At 39.7% G+C, this 24,426-nt stretch overlaps 1 protein-coding gene across 4 annotated transcripts; it reads right to left on the bottom strand.

Annotated features, from left to right (window-relative positions):
* Positions 1-1,645: 1,645 nt before the first annotated feature.
* LOC100194859 (RUN and FYVE domain containing 2) lies at positions 1,646-23,072 on the bottom strand. Of its 4 annotated transcripts, XM_014180117.3 has the most exons (19): positions 22,893-23,072; positions 18,780-18,912; positions 16,681-16,854; positions 16,261-16,378; positions 11,472-11,573; positions 10,413-10,536; positions 9,979-10,043; positions 8,134-8,199; positions 7,615-7,684; positions 7,414-7,515; positions 7,153-7,269; positions 6,685-6,852; positions 6,456-6,553; positions 3,792-3,911; positions 3,358-3,487; positions 3,115-3,209; positions 2,753-2,801; positions 2,514-2,594; positions 1,646-2,317 (listed from the first exon to the last, which is right to left on the bottom strand). In XM_014180117.3, exons 2-19 carry the CDS (start codon positions 18,853-18,855, stop codon positions 2,174-2,176), a joined length of 1,899 nt encoding a protein of 632 aa, XP_014035592.1. In that variant the 5' UTR covers positions 18,856-18,912; positions 22,893-23,072; the 3' UTR covers positions 1,646-2,173.
* Positions 23,073-24,426: the final 1,354 nt, after the last annotated feature.

The raw sequence follows: 24,426 nt of genomic DNA, 5'->3' as shown, positions 1-24,426 counted from the left end.
ATTGAATGTTATCAGATCTTCAACCAAAACCTAATTTTAGATAAAGGGAACCTGAGTTTACAAATAACAATAAAAATAAAAATTATTTAACAAAGTCATGCATCACCCAATTCCCCTGTGTGAAAAAGAAATTGCCTTCTTCCACTCAATAACTGGTTGTGTCACCTTTAGCTGCAATGACTGCAACCAAATACTTCCTGCAGTTGTTGATCAGTCTCTCACATCGCTGTGGAGGAATTTTGGCCCACTCTTGCATGCATTTTTATTCTTTATTTATTTAAAAAAAAATTGTATTTTAGTAAATACTTTAACACTTATTTTTCTTAAAACTGCATTGTTGCTAAAGGCCTTATAAGCACTTTACTGTAAGGTCTACACCTGTTGTATTTGGCGCATGTAACAAGTCAAATTTGATTTGAACTGCTTTAACTCAGCGACATTTGTGGGTTTTCAAGCATTAACTGCTCGTTTCAAGTCCTGCCATATCTCAATTGATTAGGTCTGGACTTTGACTAGGCCATTCCAAAACATAAAATGTGTTGCTTTTTAGCCATTTTCATGTAAACTTGCTTGTGTTTTGGATCATTGTATTGATGCATGCGCTCACAGACAGATGGCCTGACATTCTCCTGTAGAATTATCTGATACAGAGCAGAATTCATGGTTCCTTCTATTAAGGCAATTCATCAGGGCCCTGAGGCAGCAAAGCATCCCCAAACCATCACCATGCTTGCATAATGGAACCCCATGTCATCCAAAAACTAACTTTTGAATCATCTGTCCATAGAAAATTCTTCCAAGAGACTTGATGATCATCCAGGTGCTTCTTGGCAAACTTATGCAAAAGTTTTGGATGAAATGGGTCCCATTATGTCTGGCAAAAAACAAACACAGTAAGAACCTCATACCAACGGTCCAGCATGGTGGTGGTAGTGGGATGGTTTGGGGATGGTTTGCTGCCTCAGGACCTGGACAACTTTGATGCACTGCAAAGTAACTGGCATCTAGTGAACAAGAGAATATATTGAAAACTGATAAGACAAACAGCATATATTTTGATTATGTGAGATGTACCATATCTATTTATTTTTTATGAAAAGTATTCATTCCAGTTTTGGAAAATTATACATTGAAACACATTGTTTTGCTGATTGAATACAAAACAAAATATACAGCAAGTGTATCATTTGGTACACACAAATGAATGTACAGTACATCTTAAATTATTTGTCACTTTGTGATACACGATTTTAAACTTGTATGACAAATATTCAAATAAAATGTGCAGAAAAACAACAAATACTCAGAAATGAAATATTTTTTCCACTTTATAAAAATAAATACAAGATGGGTGTTTCCAAACGTAATCATTTGCTACGTTAGGTAGCTACAGTATATTTTAATGATAATTATAGTTATTGTTAAGTTAATAATTAATTAGGCCTACTTAAGTTAATATTGTGTTTTTCAGTCAGTAATCAAAGGCACAACATATACATTTGCTGTGCTGTTTCATGTAGTTTCTTCTTCATAACCAAGGCAGCATTGGGAACATTAGTGCTTTTGGTAAACATACTTCTGAAATGTGCCTGCATTCTATCATGCAGAAACAAATCTGTGAAAGGTACTCATTCAGTATTTTGGCTTATTAGAGGCACATGTGAATTACAACATGTAAGACCATCCACATTCAAGTGAAATAACACGACTCAACAAAACCAAAATATGATTATGTCCAATGACTCGACGGCTTATCACAACAGGCTCAACCACTCTATTCCTCCGTCCGTAGAGAAACATACTTTGCATCGTCTCTTGATATTCTTACTGGAGATTTGGAATGATATGCTCAGCTGCCCACATGGTTTTAGTCTATTGTGGAGACAGGCAGCCCAATTCTGATCTTTTGCCCAATTATTGGCAAAATATCTGATATGATTGGTGAAAAGTGAAAAAAAACATCAGAATTGGGCTGCCTGTCTAAACGCAGCCTTAGTGTCATATAAGTGTCACAGATATAACATCTCAAATCTCATGTTACACAAAGGACAACACCTAGGAGAACCTAAATGCTTGACACCTGATAACAGTCACACAAGCTCAGAGGTTTCCTGGTAGTCTGAACAGCGGGGGGGCTGAGTTAAAGCTGTGGATGGGGCTGAAAGGAGGCATCTCATGTGGCATTTGAGGAGCAGCGTTGGAGAAGAAGGGCGTGGCACGTATCACAGACCCTCACTGGTTTTGGCGAGGCGGGGAGGGGCAGCTCGTTGTCAGAGCAGGCATTGCAGAAGATCTCCCCACAGTTTCTACAGTGGTGCTAGAGAAATGAGACGCATTGAAAACACAAATCAGCTAATCTAGGCAAGAAGTACACTGCAAGGAAAAGATGTGCGTTATGGTTTACATAGGTTAACAATTAGAATGGCAACTATGTCACATCTTTTTGTGTTGCATGCTGGTTAAGCACTGTCCCAATTAATTTCACACAAAAAATGTAATGAGTTTAACCTAACCTTTCTCCGAGAGATGGAGAACTCCTTCTCACACAGTTTACAGATGTTGGCGTCTTTGTCCTTCAGCCAGATCTGCCCCCCCTGGAATATTTGATTGTTAGATAAGCGACTCATGAAACAGCATCGGCCAAGGTCAACATGCGGGTTAGTAGATCTGTTGTTTTCATAAGAACAAAAAAATGGGCTGATTGTTATTCAAGTGAAAGTTCAGTCCAATGTAGAACTCGAGAAACACTTACCTGAAGAGCTTTATTTGCCTCTTTTATGTCCTCGATTTTAAGTTTTGATCTGTGTTAAGAATAAGAAAAGCCAGGCATCAGTTTAGAGTTCACGTCACTCAATTTATTCAGGCAAAATTCCTAACTGGAACTTTGCAACAGTATGTGGACTAACTAAGGCCAAGAGGCATGTAAAAGGATCATGAATGTGATTATAGACCCTCCTCCACAACATAAAAGCATGTTGCTCCTTTCCACTCCTTTCTGAAAAGATACGTTGAGATTTCTCTAACTGATGGGGGTAAGAGGTTGCATTCCTTTTTGAAAGACAGACCGTGTTAAATAAAAATACATCAAACGAGGAGTTTAAAATAGACAAGTACTCGCTAAGTTTGCATCCCAGCTCCTCCAGGGCCTGCTCCTGTTCGTCACATACTCCAGTCAGCTGGCTGTTCTCATCCTGCAGCCTGTGGAACTCCTGGAGAAAAACATGTCAAATACGTCAGTCCACTGTGTGTAAATATACTCTATCCCTGTGACACAACGTAAAATGGAAAATATGTTGAACATAATACTTTTTAAATGCCACAATGTCACAAAAAGCTCTACGAGGAACCCTCACAAACCTTTTTAAGCCCATTTATTTGCTGGGCTTCAGCACTGAGCTGGGCGACGATGTCTCGTTCCCTCTCCAGGTTGTTTTGTAAGGTCTGCTGCCACTCCTTCTCAATCTTTAAGTCTGTCTCCAGCTGCAACCTACAACAGGAACAACATCCCGGATAACTCTGTTCAGTCTGTATCGCTGAAGATTGGCGCTAAACATTTAAAAGTAATTTCCGACTGAGTCGACATTTGTAGCATTTACCATAAAAGCACTCTTCGCTAGCACGGGAACACTGCCTTTAAATTTCAAATCACACTGTAACGCTGAATTTCCGGTATACGGACTGAATAGAGACCCAAATCTTCATTTTGGTGCAGAGACAAACAATATATTTATTATATAGAAGGAACAAGTGCTAAGAGCTGCTGTAAATATAGCGTATGTATGTGTACTTACCTCTGCTTCTCTCTCTGGGCTACCTGCTTTTGGAGGCTGTCGGCTTTGTTGACAAAGTCCTGCTTGAATTTGCGCGCTCCATCTTCTGCGGTCCAGCGGTCCCGATCAACCTCCTGTAATCTGGTGTAATTCAAACCAACTGGGTAAAACTGAGGCTCCAATCACAAGGAAAAAGGGGTGCAGGGGGTTGGGATGCAATGGGACAAACTGGCAAAAGAAAAGGGGGAGGCCAAACATCTACAGGCAGACCATTCTAAAGAGAAGATGGCCAGACATCTACAGGCAGACCATTCTGAAGAGAAGATGGTCAGACATCTACAGGCAGACCATTCTGAAGAGAAGATGGTCAGACATCTACAGGCAGACCATTCTGAAGAGAAGATGGTCAGACATCTACAGGCAGACCATTCTAAAGAGAAGATGGTCAGACATCTACAGGCAGACCATTCTAAAAGAGAAGATGGTCAGACATCTACAGGCAGACCATTCTGAAGAGAAGATGGTCAGACATCTACAGGCAGACCATTCTAAAGAGAAGATGGTCAGACATCTACAGGCAGACCATTCTGAAGAGAAGATGGTCAGACATCTACAGGCAGACCATTCTGAAGAGAAGATGGTCAGACATCTACAGGCAGACCATTCTGAAGAGAAGATGGTCAGACATCTACAGGCAGACCATTCTAAAGAGAAGATGGTCAGACATCTACAGGCAGACCATTCTAAAGAGAAGATGGTCAGACATCTACAGGCAGACCATTCTAAAGAGAAGATGGTCAGACATCTACAGGCAGACCATTCTAAAGAGAAGATGGTCAGACATCTACAGGCAGACCATTCTGAAGAGAAGATGGTCAGACATCTACAGGCAGACCATTCTGAAGAGAAGATGGTCAGACATCTACAGGCAGACCATTCTGAAGAGAAGATGGCCAGACATCTACAGGCAGACCATTCTGAAGAGAAGATGGTCAGACATCTACAGGCAGACCATTCTAAAGAGAAGATGGTCAGACATCTACAGGCAGACCATTCTAAAGAGAAGATGGTCAGACATCTACAGGCAGACCATTCTGAAGAGAAGATGGTCAGACATCTACAGGCAGACCATTCTAAAGAGAAGATGGTCAGACATCTACAGGCAGACCATTCTGAAGAGAAGATGGTCAGACATCTACAGGCAGACCATTCTAAAGAGAAGATGGTCAGACATCTACAGGCAGACCATTCTAAAGAGAAGATGGCCAGACATCTACAGGCAGACCATTCTGAAGAGAAGATGGTCAGACATCTACAGGCAGACCATTCTGAAGAGAAGATGGTCAGACATCTACAGGCAGACCATTCTGAAGAGAAGATGGTCAGACATCTACAGGCAGACCATTCTGAAGAGAAGATGGTCAGACATCTACAGGCAGACCATTCTGAAGAGAAGATGGTCAGACATCTACAGGCAGACCATTCTGAAGAGAAGATGGTCAGACATCTACAGGCAGACCATTCTGAAGAGAAGATGGTCAGACATCTACAGGCAGACCATTCTGAAGAGAAGATGGTCAGACATCTACAGGCAGACCATTCTAAAGAGAAGATGGTCAGACAGTGGCAGGACAGTTTGTAACATTTCTATGGACACAATCAGGGAGCTGATTTAACGCTGGCAATTATTTTAAAAGATTCATTCCACTACCACAATTTCAAAACATCTAACTTTATTGTTTCATGTGATAAAAGACAATTATTATACTTTTTATTGGCTATAATGAGTAGAGTATTTGCTCTTACAGATATGTTTGAGTGTATTAGCTTTTACAGTACCACAATAACAGGATGCACTACAAAACTTCCTTTAGTGAAAGGAGCTCGTCTTAACATTAGACTGATTAAAAAACCAACAAACTTTTTAAGAACAGTCAACCCATTACTTTACGATACTACATATGAACAAATCCCCTGCCTAGTGTTTACTGAGAGTTAGTGGTTGTGTTTGAATGCTCAGAAAGAGATGTCTTTAACAAGCTTGTATTGGTGCTCAGTGTCTGCGCTGGCACATTTTACGAATGACATGGCGAGCGTTCGCGTCTGGCTTAGCAAATCTTTATCACTATTGAGACCAAGTAGACAAAACAGGAAGTGTATCGATGTAGAAATATGTATGAAATTAAACGTATGAGGGTAAAAGATGGAAGCAATAAAAGACAAGAAGGAAAAGAAAAGAGAAATAGGAAGTCAATATCAGGGAACTTCCATTTGACCAAAATAAATAAGAAATTGTTAAGCAAAGTATTCTCATAGAAATATCACAAAGAAGATGGCGTTAAACGAATGGAAGAGAAAGGGAGGGATGGTCCATGTTGACTGAGACATGACAAAGCTACGGTCACATCACATCACACAACAAGACTACAGCCAAGTCAATGCTCCAAAATGGATTTGTAATATGGTAAAACATACATTCATAATACACCTACATGCAAAAAGAGAAAATACTTTGCATGCCACTGGGCCGGTTTCCTGCACACAGATTAAGCCTAGTCCCAGAGTATAAATCTCCATTGAAAGTACTTTTTAGTCCAGGGAAAGATTTACTCTGTGTCCAGGAAACCAGGCCTTAAATATTACCTTCAAATAATTGAAGAGGATATTTTAAGTCAACTCCCTTACCTCTGTTCCAGCTGTTTCATGGTTGCTGTGATTTGATTGGTCTTCTCCTCCAAACGAGTGATCATGTCGTTCTTCTGTTTCATGCCGTCATCGGAAGTCTGGTCGACAACACAGCAAAGCCATTAGATCAGTACAGTCACTGGAACATAACCTGATAACATAAACAACATAGCCTACTCTATGCACAAAAGCACCAGTAAAATTTGCCACACAAAAAGTTCCACGGCACCTGCATTTTTGAGTACATTTCCACGTTGATGGCCTTGACTTCGTCCAGCTGGTGGCGCAGGCCGATCAGTGTGTCCTGCTTCTCGTGGATGTCCTTCTCCAACAGTTTCATGGCCAGATCCATCTCCTGCTTCATGCTCACCTGCACCACCAACTCATTCTCCACATCCTACAGTGGGGGACAAGGAGAACAGCTGTCCGTCACCCCAAATCCTGCTCAACTGTAAAGCACTGACCTTTCTCACACAGACCATGCTACTGAATGCTCCTTACAACCAAAGATGACCATTTCAGAATTCTGCATTGGCTTATATTGGCAATGTTTCCTCTATTGTAAAGGTGAGTCTCCCCTTTCTACATTAGCTGCTTCCTCTGCCTAGAAAAAAAAACATTGGCTTCAATGGGTTTCAACTGAAAATGTGCCCCATATAGAAAAATGATCAAGGGGAAATGCTTGATGATGACAGACCTGGCGTAGTTGACACTCCTCCCTGAGCTGCCTCCTGGCCTCGTTGTACATCTCGTCCAGGCCCTGCCTCGACTTCTTGAAGGTGTCCAGCTCCACGTCCACGTCCACCTGGGTCACCTGACAGACAGTGACACGTCAACAGAGGTGACATTAGTGGATTAGTCCAAACCCACAATTCCTAATACCACAAACACTACAAATGAGGAACACGGTTTTACATTTGACTGACAGAGAGAGAACAGGACATTGTAAAAGGCATACCTCAAGTTGCTGCTGAGCTTTCATGAGAATAATAGTGTTCTCATTTCTAAGCTGATGATTCTCCTCTTGTAGTTTGATTATGTTGTTTTTTGCAATCGCCAGCTACAATGAAAAGAAGTTCAAATGAATACCAAATCAGATGTATAAAATGGTCAATTATTTGTAATGTTAGTACTGTATTAATGAGAGACTTTGCCATACCTCCTCAATGAGTTTAGAGTTTGATTTCTCCAAGTTATCGACCCTCCCTTGTAAGCCGTGTACTGAAGAACTGTGCCAAAGATACAAGTGCTAATTTAGTGCCATTTCGTATTTAGTCTCTCACAACAGGTGTTTGAAGAAGCACACTGCTTCAAGTATCGCATGTTTAAAACAGACTTTAAAAGGTCCTCATTAAAGAACATGAGTTAACGTCCTCACAAAACACGAGTACTTTCATTGTCTTTTAGAATTACATTTCCTGCAGTTGAACTAGTGAGCTTGAGTTCTTTAGAGGTTGAGGTTGTGCAATGAGCATAAGACTATAGAAGAGAAGAGACATCTTTATTTGCGTAACCAGTGCCAATAACTTGGTCTAAATAAGAGTTCCGCAGCACAAAACACAGTTGAGCAATTATCTCACACACACACACACACACACACACAGACACACACACACACACACAAAAAAAAAAATCACAATGATACAGTATGGTAAAGAAAAAAGATAAATACACTTACTTAAGCTGCCTGTTTAATTCTTCAACGTAGTTCTTCTGGTCCAGGATGGCTGCTATTTGACCATTTCTATTGGGAAAACAAATCATGGACGATAAATCAGAAAAGAGAACATTTATGTTCGAAAGTGTTAAGTATTTTGATATACAGTTGAAGTCGGAAGTTTAAAATACACCTTAGCCAAATACATTTAAACTTAGTTTTTCACAATTCCTGAAACTTAATTGTACTAAAAAAAATCTCTATCTTAGATCAGTTAGGATCACCACTTTATTTTAAGAATGTGAAATGTCAAAATAATAGTAGAGAGAATGATTTATTTCATCTTTTATTTCTTTCATCATTTGGTAGCATTGCCTTTAAAATTGTTTAACTTGCGTCAAACATTTCGGGTAGCCTTCCACAAGCTTCCCACAATAAGTTGGGTGAATTTTGGCCCATTCCTCCTGACAGAGCTGGTGTAACTAACTGAGTCAGGTTTGTAGGCCTCCTTGCTCGCAAACGTTTTTTCAGTTCTGCCCACAAATTTTCTATAGGATTGAGGTCAGGGCTTTGTGATGGCCACTCCAATACCTTGACTTTGTTGTCCTTAAGCCATTTTGCAACAACTTTGTAAGAATGCTTGGGGTCATTGTCCATTTGGAAGACCCTTTTGCAACCAAGCTTTAATTTCCTGACTGATGTCTTGAGATGTTGCTTCAATATATCCACATAATTTTCCATCCTCATGATGCCATTTATTTTGTGAAGTGCACCAGTCCCTCCTGCAGCAAAGCACCCCCACAACATGATGCTGCCACCCCCGTGCTTCACGGTTGGGATGGTGTTCTTCGGCTTGCAAGCATCCCCCTTTTCCTCCAAATGTAACGATGGTCATTATGGCCAAACAGTTCTATTTTTGTGTTATCAGACTAGAGGACATTTCTCCAAAAAATACGATCTTTGTCCCCATGTGCAGTTGCAAACCGTAGTCTGGATTTTTTATGGCAGTTTTGGAGCAGTGGCTTCTTCCTTGCTGAGTGGCCTTTCAGGTCATGTCGATATAGGACTCGTTTTACTGTGGATATAAATACTTTTGTACCCGTTTCCTCCAGCATCTTCACAAGGTCCTTTGCGGATGTTCTGGGATTGATTTGCCCTTTTCGCACCAAAGTACGTTCATCTCTTGGAGACAGAACGCGTCTCCTTCCTGAGCGGTATGACGGCTGCGTGGTCCCATGGTGTTTATACTTGCGTACTATTGTTTGTACAGATGAACGTAGTAACTTCAGGCGTTCGGAAATTGCTCCCAAGGATGAACCAGACTTGTGGAGGTCTACAATTTTTTTTCTGAAGTCTTGGCTGATTTCTTTTGATTTTCCCATGATGTCAAGCAAAGAGGCACTGAGTTTGAAGGTAGGTCTTGAAATACATCCACAGATACACCTCCAATTGACTCAAATGATGTCAATTAGCCTAACAGAAGCTTCTAAAGCCATGACAATTTACTGGAATTTTCCAAGCTGTTTAAAGGCACAGTCAACTTAGTGTATGTAAACTTCTGACCCACTGGAATTGTGATATAGTGAATTATAAGTGAAATAATCTGTCTGTAAACAGTTGTTGGAAAAATCACTTGTGTCATGCACAAAGTAGATGTCCTAACCGACTTGTCAAAACTATAGTTTGCTAACAAGAAATTTGTGGAGTGGTTGAAAAACGAGTTTTAATGACTCCAACCTAAGTATATGTAAACTTCCGACTTCAACTGTACTTGTATCTTTCTCAGCGTATCCAAGACAATGTGTAGTAGATATATTTTAATGGATATATTCCATCTCGTTAAAGTAACAAGAGTATCTACTTTACCTTTCTTCACTTCTGTAGTCATCAATGTCATTTTTCAAGTACATGGAGAAGTCAATGACCCCAACCTAAGAAATGTAAAATGTCACACAGCCAGTATTATTGAACATTTCTGCATAAACTTTGACCAGTATATTCCTTCTCAAATTGGGCTGAGACAATTGGAGTGTAAACGTCTGCTGCTAAAATCTGAATAGACTAGAAGCACAGCTGAACAGTTTAGATTATACTAATTTGTTTGGGCTTTGACATTTGTAGATACTAGTTTGATTAGTTTGTTGGGATGAAACGAGTGCTCTCCACGAGGTGAAAGGAACGCTGATCCTGCGTCCGCGAGTAGGACCCTGAATAACATTGAGGTGTCCTCTCACTTGCCTATTTTAAAAGGCTGTCATGGGGAATTTAGAACAATGACTGAAGTGGGGGGGTTGACTCACCTGTGTATCCAGGTCTTCTCCCTTGACACAAAGGTTGGCATCGATCACATTGAGTCCCACCAGCAGGCCAACGATGACAGCACCCTCCTCCTCTACCATCACAGCAGAATTCTCATAGAAATCACTGTGGGTGCAAAACGCACAGCGAAACATATTTCCCATCAAATCATCATCACATACAATGTTTACAAATTAATAACTAAAATATAGTTGTTGCATAAGTATTCACCCCATTTGTTAATGCAAGCCTAAATTAGTTCAGGAGTCAAATTTGGCTTAACAAATCATAATAAGTTACATGGACTTCACAATGTGTGAAATAATAGGGGTTGACATGATTTTTGAATGACTACCTCGTCCTCTGTCCGCCATACATACAACATCTGTAAGGTTTCTCATTCAAGTAATGAATTTCAAACACAGATTCAACTACAAAGACCAGGGAGCTTTGCGAAAGCCTAATAAAGAAGGGCAGTGCATTTACATTACATTTTTGTCATTTAGCAGACGCTCTTATCCAGAGCGACTTACAGTAGAGTGCATACATTTTATTACATTTTTTTTTTTTTAAATACTGGCCCCCCGTGGGAATCGAACCCACAACCCGGGCGTTGCAAATGCCATGCTCTACCAACTGAGCTACAGTTGGTAGCCTATTGTTACTAGATGGGTAACAATAACAAATTTAGCACGGTCAAGTTAATAATGATGCTGTGGATTTTTTTCACTCCACTTTGACAGTGTTTTGTGTAGATCATTCACCATATTTTAAAAATGAAATTTCACTTTTGTAACAATAAAATGTGAAGCTTCAAGGGGGGTGAATACTTATGATAGGCACTGTATATACCATCACTGCTTATTCTATCAGTTTTCTTATAGAAAATGACTGACACCACCTCTACCCATCTGAAGGTGTTAGCGTCTCGTCTGCTGAGAAGCAGATGGTGAACCACTACCGAGGAGGCTGTCTGCCGGCCCAAGGACTTTGAATGGAGGTGAAGATGTGAGTGAGAAAAACCAGTGTGAGTGAGTTGAGACTGGGAGTCCTTCCAGTACCTTAGCAGGTCCTTTCTGGTGATCAGAAGGCGGAGGTAATCAGCCAGCCTCTTCTGCATCAGAGCTAGACGCAGCCAGGCCCGAGCTCTGCCCAGCGGAGTCCTACAATAAACAGAACAAAAACTACAGCCATTAGTCCAACAATACATATTGATATATGATATTCCTATTTAATTTCAAAGTGAAGAGTGGCCCATTGGGAGGGGGACAATACTTAATAGTGGATGAGTCATATAAAAACATCCAAACACGGTGTACTGTATGTGTGTTGACATTAGATGTGGCGTGCATGATTTATGATCGACATGCAAGTTGTTTCCATAATGTTTAACAGCCCGGCTGAGTCATCTTTATAGCACACAGAGGAAAATGTGTATGCTTGCTTTCCTAGGTTATAGAACATACAGTGCAAAGTATTCAGACCCCTTCCCTTTTTCTCATTTTGTTAAGTTACAGCCTTATTCTAAAATGGATTGAATCATTTTTCCCCCTCATCAAATAATGACAAAGATAAAAAAAACATGTTTTTTTTTTGTTGAAAAGGTAAGTCTTCAGACCCTTTGCTATGAGACTCGAAATTGAGCTCAGGTGCATCCTGTTTCCATTGATCATCCTTAAGCTGTTTCTACAACTTGATTGGAGCCCACCTGTGTTATATATTCTATTGACTGGCCATAGGGCTGTGACGGTCACAACATTCTGTCAGCCGGTGATTGTCAAGCAAATAACTGTCGGTCTCACGGTAATTGACTGTTAATTAGCATAAATACATTTAGCATCTCCTGGCTTCCTACAAGCCACTGATACAGACCTTTGGAACAACTACATTTTAAAAAGTCTAATAAATCCATGTAATATAGCCTTCACCTTCACAATAAACCCATTATTTATTTTAGACAGGTCTAAAGAAACACGATATAAAGAAAATGTAGCCTTTTTCAGGAGAACATAATAGTATACTCTGAGTTGTCCTTATGTTAGGTCCTGATCTGGCTATGTCAAATGGCTTTGGGCTACACGTGTTCATTTAGCAGACAAGATTTGCTTAGAATTCTGTGGCATTATTTTATAGTATGAAGAATAAAATTGAACAAAGATGTTTTCTCCAAACGATTTGAGGGAGTGCGCAATTCTTTGTTGAGCCGTTAACAAATAGGTATTCCTATATGCTTAAATTTAGAGTTATTAATGTAACTTCAGTTGTTCTACAAACATTGGGATATATGTTTTGATTTGTAATACACTGTAAGGCTGCATGATGTGACTAATGATGATTAGAAAAAAGTTGCTTGAAAGGCATGAGCTCTGCTTTGTGTTGTGCACAGGCTGAACACACTACATCAGTCACTCATTCACAATTTGAAAAGCACTTGATGTCTTTCAAATGAAGACAGACACATCGGGGACGCAACTGCGTGCGTCCTTATCCAAATCTGAGGTGCATATTGAAGATATTGCAAGAACTGTCCACATTTAGTTTTAGGCCTAACGAATAGCAAAAGCACTAGCCTATGTCAATCTACTATCCCCCATAGTACAAAAGTTGACCTATTCTGTGCTAGAAATAATTATTCCAAACATAGTCTGGGACAGTTGTGGGATGCGATAGATCCCACATGAACACAACCACTAGCATCAAAAAAACTTTTTGATGCAATGTTGCTAACACAACAGAACTTTTTAGCTTAAAATGTTGATAAACTATCAGGATATTTCTTCACATTATAAGCTCAGCAATGCGCACACGGCAGTCAAGAGCAAATGTTCCATTAGTGGAAAACAACATTATCAAAAGTGACCACAAATGTGATTATCCATGTAATGCTTTTTTTTATTAATGTGCATTTTTATGGTGAAAATGATCTTCCCAGAACTTGAAACTCACGTGCTGCATACAGTATGCATGCCAGTTAGACTCTACACCTGTTGTAAAGCAGATTAATGTGCTTAATTTTAAAGAAGTTATTTGGCCACTTTAGTTGTGATTACAACCCTTATCAAAACATATAGGCCTATACTACATGAGGTGTGTGACTATTATTTGAAAAAGTAGAAGAAAAAAAAGAATGCGCAGTTTGCCTTAAGCTGGGCATCATTCACAAGTGATAGGCTAATATTATCACCGATCACACTATTCTTGATTTAATCTTGTCTTTACATATACTAAATAATATATGTGTGAAATTTGTTTTGACTTAGAATGGACCATTATCATGCACCTGTCGGGAAACAGGGGCAGCGGGAAAAAAATACATGTCATCTCTGCACTTAAATAGAGAATGGAGGATGCTTTTCCTGTGGTTTATTTTCATGCCAGCCAGGTAGGCTATACTCCTGTTGTAAAGATAAGCAATGTGATTAATATTTGCTTAATATTAGGAAAGTTGAGAAATAAATATAGTAGGCCTAGCCTATAGAAAACTGATGGGATCCTCCTCTTTTTAAGAGGCCATCACTCAGTTCTCACACAATTGCATAGCCTATAGAAATGTTGCGCAACACGAGCTTATGGGCTCTCATGAAGTGTTTGATTAGATTTTAGATTAGATTTGCATTGATGTCAGAGTGACTAGAGGGACAATAGAGTGCTGACTACCAGACAGTTAGTAAGTGTGGTAGGCTACTAATGACCATCAGCATCATCAGAGCTTGGAGAAGCCTAGTTACTATGACTAAACGATCACATGGAATTTGACTACCTTCAGGACTCGTGACCGCTGGTGTGGTGGTAATACGGTCACCGCAGCCCTAATTTCACATGATTTGGAAAGGCACACACCTGTCTATATAAAGGTCCCACAGTTGACAGTGCATGTCAGAGCAAAAACCAAGTCATGAGGTCGACGGAATTGTCCGTAGAGCTCCAAGACAGGATTGTGTCGAGACACAGATCTAGGGAAGGGTACCAAAAATGTCTGCAGCACTGAACACAGTGGCCTCCATCATTCTTAAATGGAAGAAGTTTGGAACCACCAAGACGCTTCCTAGAGCTGGCCACACGGCCAAACTGAGCAATCGGGGAGAAGGGCCGTGGTCAGGGAGGTGACCAAGAACCGGATGATCACTGTCAGAGCTCCAGAGTTCCTCTGTGGAAATGGGAGGCAACCATCTCTGCAGCACTCCACCAATCAGGCCTTTATGGTAAAGTGGCCAGACGGAAGTCACTCCTCAGTAAATGGCACATGACAGCCCGCTTGGAGTTTGCCAAAAGGAACATAAAGGACTCTCAGACCATGAGAAACAAGATTCTCTGGTTTGATGAAACCAAGATTGATCTCTTTGGCCTGAATGCCAAGCATCACCTCTGGAGGAAACCGGGCACCATCCCTACGGTGAAGCATGTTGGTGGCAGCATCATGCTGTGGGGATTTTTCAGCGGTAGGACCTGGGAGACTAGTCAGGACCGAGGGAAAGATGAACGAGGGAAAGTACAGAGAGATCCTTGATGAAAACCTGCTCCAGAGAGCTCAGGACCTCAGACTGGGGTGAAGGTTCACCTTCCAACAGGACAACAACCCTAACCACACAGCCAAGACAAGGCAGGAGTAGCTTCAGGACAAGTCCCTGAATGTCCTTGAGTGGCCCAACCAGAGCCTGGACTTGAACCCAATCGAACATCCCTGGAGAGACCTGAAAATAGCTGTGCAGTGACCTGCACATCCAACCTGACAGAGCTTGAGAGAATCTGCAGAGAAGAATGGGAGAAACTCCCCAAATACAGGTGTGCCAAGCCTGTAGTGTCATACCCAAGAATAATCTAAGCTGTAATCGCAGCCAAAGGTGCTTCAACGAAGTACTGAGTAAAGGGTCTGAATACTTATGTAAATGTCATATTTCATTATTATTATTACTGTTGCTTTTTAATTAGCAAAAAAAATGAAAAACCTGTTTTTGCTTTGTCATTAATGTGTGTAGACTGATGAGGGGGGGGGGGGGGGGGGGGGGGGAATCACATTTAATCAATTTTAGAAAATGGCTGTAACGTAACACAATGTGAATACTTTCCGAATGCACTGTATGTCTTAACCTTTCTATATGTGGTTCCCTTTACAATCTGGGCTGAAATGATGCTTCACCAGAGTTTCAGTCTTAATGAAAAACACGAAGCGAAAGTACAAAAATACTTTGAGGCACTTCCTTGTTCTGGCTCAAGTTTCTCTTTAGCAGTGAACACAGGGTTCCAATTAGGCCTAGTGCTTTTAAACTTGTAGTACACTTTCTGCTTGCAGTGAACCGTAGTGGTCATTAGGGCCTACAAATGTAAACAAAACCAACGTGAACACAAAGTTCATAAAATATACATTTCTGAGAAGAAAGGACACTGTTCTGGTGAGCTCAAATGTGTAAACCCCTTAGTTAACCGAAAAACATGACAAACAAAAGCCAACGTGTTTGGGCATGGTGTCAGCCTGTTTCAGGGCGTAAAGATGAAGGCTGACACCATGCCCAAATGCATTGGCCTGTTTGTCTTGTTCTTAACTATTTCTAACTAAATGCCACGAAAATAAAGGCTTTTTAAGGCTCGATTCAATCGGTATCGATGAAGATCAGCTTTGCAGCTTGATTGACATTTAAAGCCAATGTTCCCTCATTAGCGGAGACTGCATTCAAGGTAAATACTGCATATGTCGGCTCAATCCGAAATTACCTTAAAACTTCAAGCGTGCTACGTCGCTGAACTTCGGCGATATGGATTGAATCAAGCCCTAATCAAGAAGTTAATCCCTCCATTTTTCTACATAGAAATGTCAGCTACAGTCATCTCTCTCTCTCTCTTCTGGTACCATACTTTAGTCCTGGTAGGTCCCTGACGCTGGCTGCGATCTCTCCTGCCTCGGGACACAACTTCTCCACCATCTCTAGAGGACCCCACAGAGACTTGTTGTATCCAAGAAATGACTTCTTCACTGCGGGTGCAAGAATAAACATTGAGCCTTATCTCATAGGTAATGTTACACAACACACTGGAGAAAATATTATGTTGCAACTTTTAACTATCAAGAAAATAATGGGAAAGGGGAGATTATAGCATATTTATATATTTCGGCACATCCTGCCAACAGTGGGCATCGAGGATGATACAGTATGTGTTGGTTAATGAACATAACAAATCATTATGTAATAAAAATGTGTCCATGAGCTGATCGTGTCAACATTATGAATGGGATTCAACTAGTTCTGCACCATGGTAACTATGATAAGTGAATACCTCTGAGGCCATGTTTGAGGCAGTGCTCCATGACAACAAAGAACTGCTGGAGTGGGGGGTAGTCGGAGTCCAGGGTGCGTCCAAAACTGAGGGCCGACTCGATCAGGCCTTTGATGCTGAGCTTGGCCATGTTCAGCAAGTTGGTTCTCTCCATCGACATAGGGTCCCGCAGAGCTGGAGAGGGAAGGAAACAGACCCACATTTGGGAATGGTCAATTCAAACACTACCTATAGTATGTCAACAAAGAGCCATGCCATTATGTTTTGCATAGTGGTGCACACATACATACATACATACATACATACATACATACATACATACATACATACATACATACATACAGCACATGTTGACATCTGTAATGCCTATCTACATTATGTCAATAAACAGTCATCAATTCATCATCTCACATTTCATAGTTCCATTTCATAGTTCTCTGCAATATGTGTTGTACAGACATGACACGTATGTTGGCACGTTATTGGGTTTCATCCTGGCTAATAAATAACCTTTTCTAATCAACTAAATGTATGATGAGTGTTTCATTACTATTTCTGATCGAACCAGAAGAAAACATCGATCAGAAAGAGTTTTGCACTGGCCTTTAGCTGTAAATATGCAACTGACACATGGGGCAAATGATGCCATCTATCATGTTGCTATTCTGCTTCAGATCAGAGTAGTCAGTAGGTGAGAGATCTGTTAATGTGCAATCTGTGTGTTACAGGCCTATTCCCACTCCACAAGGGACGCAGCAGGTCTGAATCACCCAAAGGAACTGCAGCAAGCATCGCATCTGGATCACCATATGAACACGGGGTGTGGTTCTAACTAGCTATTGGTTAATCGCACAAAAACATCATGAGGTTATCACAATTTGACAGTGAGTGAGTTGAATTGATAAGAGAATAATTCTGCTCACGCAGAAAAATAGATGCATGTCGCACAATCAACAATGACCGACATATATGCATTTGATACTGTAGCAACACGTTTGGAGCAGGGACGGGATGACACGACAGCTGTGTTGATCTATGCAAAATCCAACAACAAAACAAGATGAGCACATAACTCCAAATTACCTTGGGCACTCCATTCGTTTACAAAAGATGTGGGTTCCGCTACCTTCGCCAAAACATGACTGCTGCTTCCTGAAAAGGTCTCTGATGCTTTCCTGGCTAGTGCAAATATGGGTGCCTGCCATCTCCCGTCCCCGGCTCTCATGGTCGTGGTGGTGCTAGCTTTTTCACCGGCCGATTTTTCTTCCTGAAACCTAAGGATTCCGAATACTTGAGACTTCTCTTTGTTGCTCTCTGCTTCAGCTAATACAAGGTCGTGCTCTGCAGGTGTCGCCATCGTCGAAATATCATACGGACAATTCACCTGGCGACCATTGTTGCAGAAATGTCTGGGATAGCATTGCTAAATCATCCAATTCCAACACTATAATGCCTATCAAATGTCGTCTACATTCTAAGTGTGAACGCCGCTTTCACAGGCATCAATGACAAATGATGATCCCTTATTCGCCGCAGAGTGTACAGATCCTATGAAGCCGAATCCCTCAGGTCCGTATGGGTGGCGTCAAAAACGCACACAAATGCACTACGTAATGGCGTGAGATACTTGGGATTGTGCTACCCTCTACCGCGGGCTGGAAGAAATCTAGTTCTTTCTGCATACAATTTGAAGTACTGTATAATATAATGATATGTACAGGTATCAATTATTTAAATGGAGTAAAATAAAATCTGATTTAAGTAATTAAATATTAATAAAACAATTAGTAAACTTGCCTAGCTCTATACAGCGTTTAGAGAACATAGAAGTGTTGATCAAACATGAATATTTCTTGTCATCAAAAGTTCGCAGAAATTAATAATCTTACTAAGTAATGAATAAAAATGGTCACTAGATAAACTTGATGCATGTCCCTCTAAAGTTAATAAATGATCTGGAATGGATAGTTTTCATAATTCAATGGAGCCTTTTAGTAGGATTCCAGTTTTTCCAAGTCTGTGTCTGTAATCCTCAGTTAAAAAAAAGAGTGGGCACAATATAATTGAGAAGAAATGATAGGCTATCTGCTTTTGTTTACCTTGACTGTATGCAAGTCGCTCCATGCTCTCAGTATGAGTGATGCCCCAGCGATGTAAACTCTGAGGGGAATACATGGTGAAGATCACTTCAACCCAAGATGGTCCTGGGACCTGGACAAACAACTATTTAGTCTGCAGTAAGAGAGGAGAGAAGTCGAAGTGTTACACAAATACAGGGATGCCAACAACAGCCTTAGAAAAAGCATCACACACATTCTCCCCATGAGAGAATAATGACTGTGAAATGTAAATTATAATTCATGCAAAACCAAAATCATGAAATTGAAGGGGAAATAACTGATTTATGTGCCCGAGGGCGAACTGAGGCCCACACAGTGTCAGTTGGTCACAGACCAACATAAAACAGGAATATTCTGACACAGTATAATGTGCACTTTATTGCCCTTAGTTTTGAATCTGGACCATAACACAGCATGTCATGAGCTCATGGAAAGAGATAAACAAAATGATAAACAATGTAATAAATCCGAGCAATATGGTTATAAATATGTTGGTCTTAGATCCATTAACTAAATAAGCGGAACATTGTTCCGTGGAAACATACAGATTCTATTAACTTGCCTATTCCATTTCCTAATTCTACAGGCGGAACAGCCTTCTTGTATTTTCAGAAGCAAGCAGGAACCAGGACTGTGGAGTCCATTGTGTCCACTGACAGTGTCAGTAACATTTCTGCTGTTTTCCTGCTGATTTGCCAGTCAGTGCTGCACTATCATATGACTCTGATTTCCTGCGGCACCCTCCCTTTCTACCAGTTACACATGGACTGAGATATGTCCTCTACACTCTGTAACATCCTCCCTGAGAGATATAATCTACATTATAACATCCTCCCTGAGATATATATTCTATACTGTAACATCCTCCCTGAGATATATATTCTATACTGTAACAACCTCCCTGAGATATATATTGTATACTGTAACATCCTCCCTGAGATATATATTCTATACTGTAACATCCTCCCTGAGATATATATTCTATACTGCAACATCCTCCCTGAGATATATATTCTATACTGTAACATCCTCCCTGAGATATATATTCTATACTGTAACATCCTCCATGAGATATATATTCTATACTGTAATATCCTCCCTGATATATTCTATACTGTAACATCCTCCATGAGATATATATTCTATACTGTAACATCCTCCCTGATATATATATTCTATACTGTAACATCCTCCCTGAGATATATATTCTATACTGTAACATCCTCCCTGAGATATATATATTCTATACTGCAACATCCTCCCTGATATATATATATTCTATACTGTAACATCCTCCCTGATATATATATATTCTATACTGTAACATCCTCCCTGATATATATTTATTCTATACTGTAACATCCTCCCTGAGATATATATTCTATACTGTAACATCCTCCATGAGATATATATTCTATACTGTAACATCCTCCCTGAGATATATATTCTATACTGTAACATCCTCCATGAGATATATATTCTATACTGTAACATCCTCCATGAGATATATATTCTATACTTTAACATCCTCCCTGAGATATATATTCTATACTGTAACATCCTCCCTGAGATATATATTCTATACTGTAACATCCTCCATGAGATATATATTCTATACTGTAACATCCTCCATGAGATATATATTCTATACTGTAACATCCTCCCTGATATATATATTCTATACTGTAACATCCTCCCTGAGATATATATTCTATACTGTAACATCCTCCCTGAGATATATATTCTATACTGTAACATCCTCCATGAGATATATATTCTATACTGTAATATCCTCCCTGATATATTCTATACTGTAACATCCTCCCTGAGATATATATTCTATACTATAACATCCTCCCTGATATATATATATTCTATACTGTAACATCCTCCCTGAGATATATATTCTATACTGTAACATCCTCCCTGAGATATATATTCTATACTGTAACATCCTCCCTGAGATATATATTCTATACTGTAACATCCTCCATGAGATATATATTCTATACTGTAACATCCTCCCTGATATATATATATATTCTATACTGTAACATCCTCCCTGATATATATATATTCTATACTGTAACATCCTCCCTGATATATATTTATTCTATACTGTAACATCCTCCCTGAGATATATATTCTATACTGTAACATCCTCCATGAGATATATATTCTATACTGTAACATCCTCCCTGAGATATATATTCTATACTGTAACATCCTCCATGAGATATATATTCTATACTGTAACATCCTCCATGAGATATATATTCTATACTGTAACATCCTCCCTGAGATATATATTCTATACTGTAACATCCTCCCTGAGATATATATTCTATACTGTAACATCCTCCATGAGATATATATTCTATACTGTAACATCCTCCATGAGATATATATTCTATACTGTAACATCCTCCCTGATATATATATTCTATACTGTAACATCCTCCCTGAGATATATATTCTATACTGTAACATCCTCCCTGAGATATATATTCTATACTGTAACATCCTCCATGAGATATATATTCTATACTGTAATATCCTCCCTGATATATTCTATACTGTAACATCCTCCCTGATATATATATTCTATACTATAACATCCTCCCTGATATATATATATTCTATACTGTAACATCCTCCCTGAGATATATATTCTATACTGTAACATCCTCCCTGAGATATATATTCTATACTGTAACATCCTCCCTGAGATATATATTCTATACTGTAACATCCTCCATGAGATATATATTCTATACTGTAACATCCTCCCTGATATATATATTCTATACTGTAACATCCTCCCTGAGATATATATTCTATACTGTAACATCCTCCCTGAGATATATATTCTATACTGTAACATCCTCCATGAGATATATATTCTATACTGTAATATCCTCCCTGATATATTCTATACTGTAACATCCTCCCTGATATATTCTATACTATAACATCCTCCCTGATATATATATATTCTATACTGTAACATCCTCCCTGAGATATATATTCTATACTGTAATATCCTCCCTGATATATTCTATACTATAACATCCTCCCTGATATATATATATTCTATACTGTAACATCCTCCCTGAGATATATATTCTATACTGTAACATCCTCCCTGAGATATATATTCTATACTGTAACATCCTCCATGAGATATATATTCTATACTGTAACATCCTCCCTGATATATATATTCTATACTGTAACATACTCCCTGAGATATATATTCTATACTGTAACATCCTCCCTGAGATATATATTCTATACTGTAACATCCTCCATGAGATATATATTCTATACTGTAATATCCTCCATGAGATATATATTCTATACTGTAATATCCTCCCTGATATATTCTATACTGTAACATCCTCCATGAGATATATATTCTATACTGTAACATCCTCCCTGATATATATATTCTATACTGTAACATCCTCCCTGATATATATATTCTATACTGTAACATCCTCCCTGATATATATATTCTATACTGTAACATCCTCCCTGAGATATATATTCTATACTGTAACATCCTCCCTGAGATATATATTCTATACTGTAACATCCTCCATGAGATATATATTCTATACTGTAACATCCTCCCTGATATATTCTATACTGTAACATCCTCCCTGAAATATATATTCTATACTATAACATCCTCCCTGATATATATATTCTATACTGTAACATCCTCCCTGAGATATATATTCTATACTGTAACATCCTCCCTGAGCTCGACTCCCCCGAGTATATATTCTATACTGTAACATCCTCCCTGATATATATATTCTATACTGCATCCTCCCGATCCTGCCCTCCCGAGAGATATACATCTGACATCCTCCCGATAACATCGCTCCCCTGAGATATATATTCATACTGACCTCCCGTAACACTGCCCTCCCTGATATATATATATTCTATACTGTAACATCCTCCCTTCTGTGTTCTCTTGTAGAATGTTCACTGAACATAGACTAATTAACATTATACACTAGTACTAAACAAACCGCTGGACTGTCTGTCTGGACTTTGATGAAAATAGTGCTGACTTACCTCAGGCAGAGCAACAATAGCAGCAGCACACTGCTTGGCTTGTTTCAGATGGGCTCAGACTGACTCAGTAACTCCAGATCTTGCCTGGCTGGGTTGGGGTCTGTTTGGTGTGCTGCATTGGGCCTTGCTACTGAGGGAGCCTCATCCCTCTGCAGTCAGTCACAGGCAGAGAAGAGGGAATGTCGCCCAGTGGAACAACTCGGAGCACAGAGTACACATACGGGCAGCAGATGAGAGGGGTCGATGAGGGCGGAGGAGGAGTCTCCTGTTTGAGGAGGGGCAGGAATGGTTCTGCTGATGGGGAGGAACAAGTCTACACAGGCCGGCCAATCCCTGGCCTCCTGTAGTAAATGTATTGCAAAGACATTCAGGAAGTGGTTTAAGTGAGTGACACCAAAGATGGTGGATGAATTAAGATGTCCCACTCAGGCCTTTTACCATTAAAAAAGGTCAGTTCCGGTCTGCTTAACGGGGTGGCTGTATATGAAGCAGAAAACATTTGGGAATAGGATATGTCCTTCCTCTTCCGTCTCTGGTGACACCTCTGTATGAATGCATTAATAGCAAAATGCATGGAATACATAGATTAAGATGTATCAAGATGATCTGATCACTCAAGTAGTATTTCAGTGATCAATCACAGTGACAGAAATGTATCAAATATTAATGTGGATATTACTTTCAAGTGACCATTCATTATTTAGTAATTAGTAATGTATTTGTATTATTTAGAATGACATACAACATAACAAACTGCTGTTTTATGTTCAAATGGTAATCCAACTGTCCGATCAGTAAAAATGTAATGTTTAATTGTCAGTCATCTCGGTTAATCCAGAACTAAAATCTCACGTAATTAGTCAGATGTGTAGTCTGTCCACGAGAGATACAATTTTCTCATATGATGTTCTATATTCTACCCAGAAGATGGTAGTATCTCCCAAGGCAAGAGTCATGGTACCCGCTCCCTCCATTAGATTGACAATCTGTTTAATTTGGATTAATAAAAGGAATGGACAGATCGTATTTTAATTTTTGACCATGCGGTCAAACAGGAATGGTGGAAAGAAAACACAATTATTTGTGGTTCCTATTCAAAGAAAGCTACCAGGCACCAACATGATGTCACTCATTCCAACCTTTGCTCCATTCATAAACCACAGTGTTTGAAAAATGGATTTAGTTTTAGTGCCTCAAGTAACTATTATTGTGAATATTTGGTCATCAACATCACACTAGTAGCCATTTGGCCAGGGTGGTGGCTGCTGGGTAATTGATTTAAAGATTTTCCATACTTGAGTGATCAATAAAACCCTGTGTGTCGTGACAGTTACCTGTCAACAAATCAATAAAGGCTATGGAGCCGGTCAGCAGCAGGTCATTACCAGGAAGGCAGGGAGCCTCCCTCTGAGGAGAAAGATAAAGCAATCACCATGATCAGGACGGAGGAGTTAACAAAACCGATTGAGAATCTCCCCATGGTCAGGACGGAGGAGTTAGCAAAACCGATTGAGAATCTCCCCAGGATCAGGGC

Source organism: Salmo salar, chromosome 28, assembly GCF_965601325.2.
Source record: "Salmo salar chromosome 28, fSalSal1, whole genome shotgun sequence".
NCBI lineage: Eukaryota > Metazoa > Chordata > Actinopteri > Salmoniformes > Salmonidae > Salmo > Salmo salar.
This window is presented reverse-complemented; position numbering and strand designations above follow the sequence as displayed.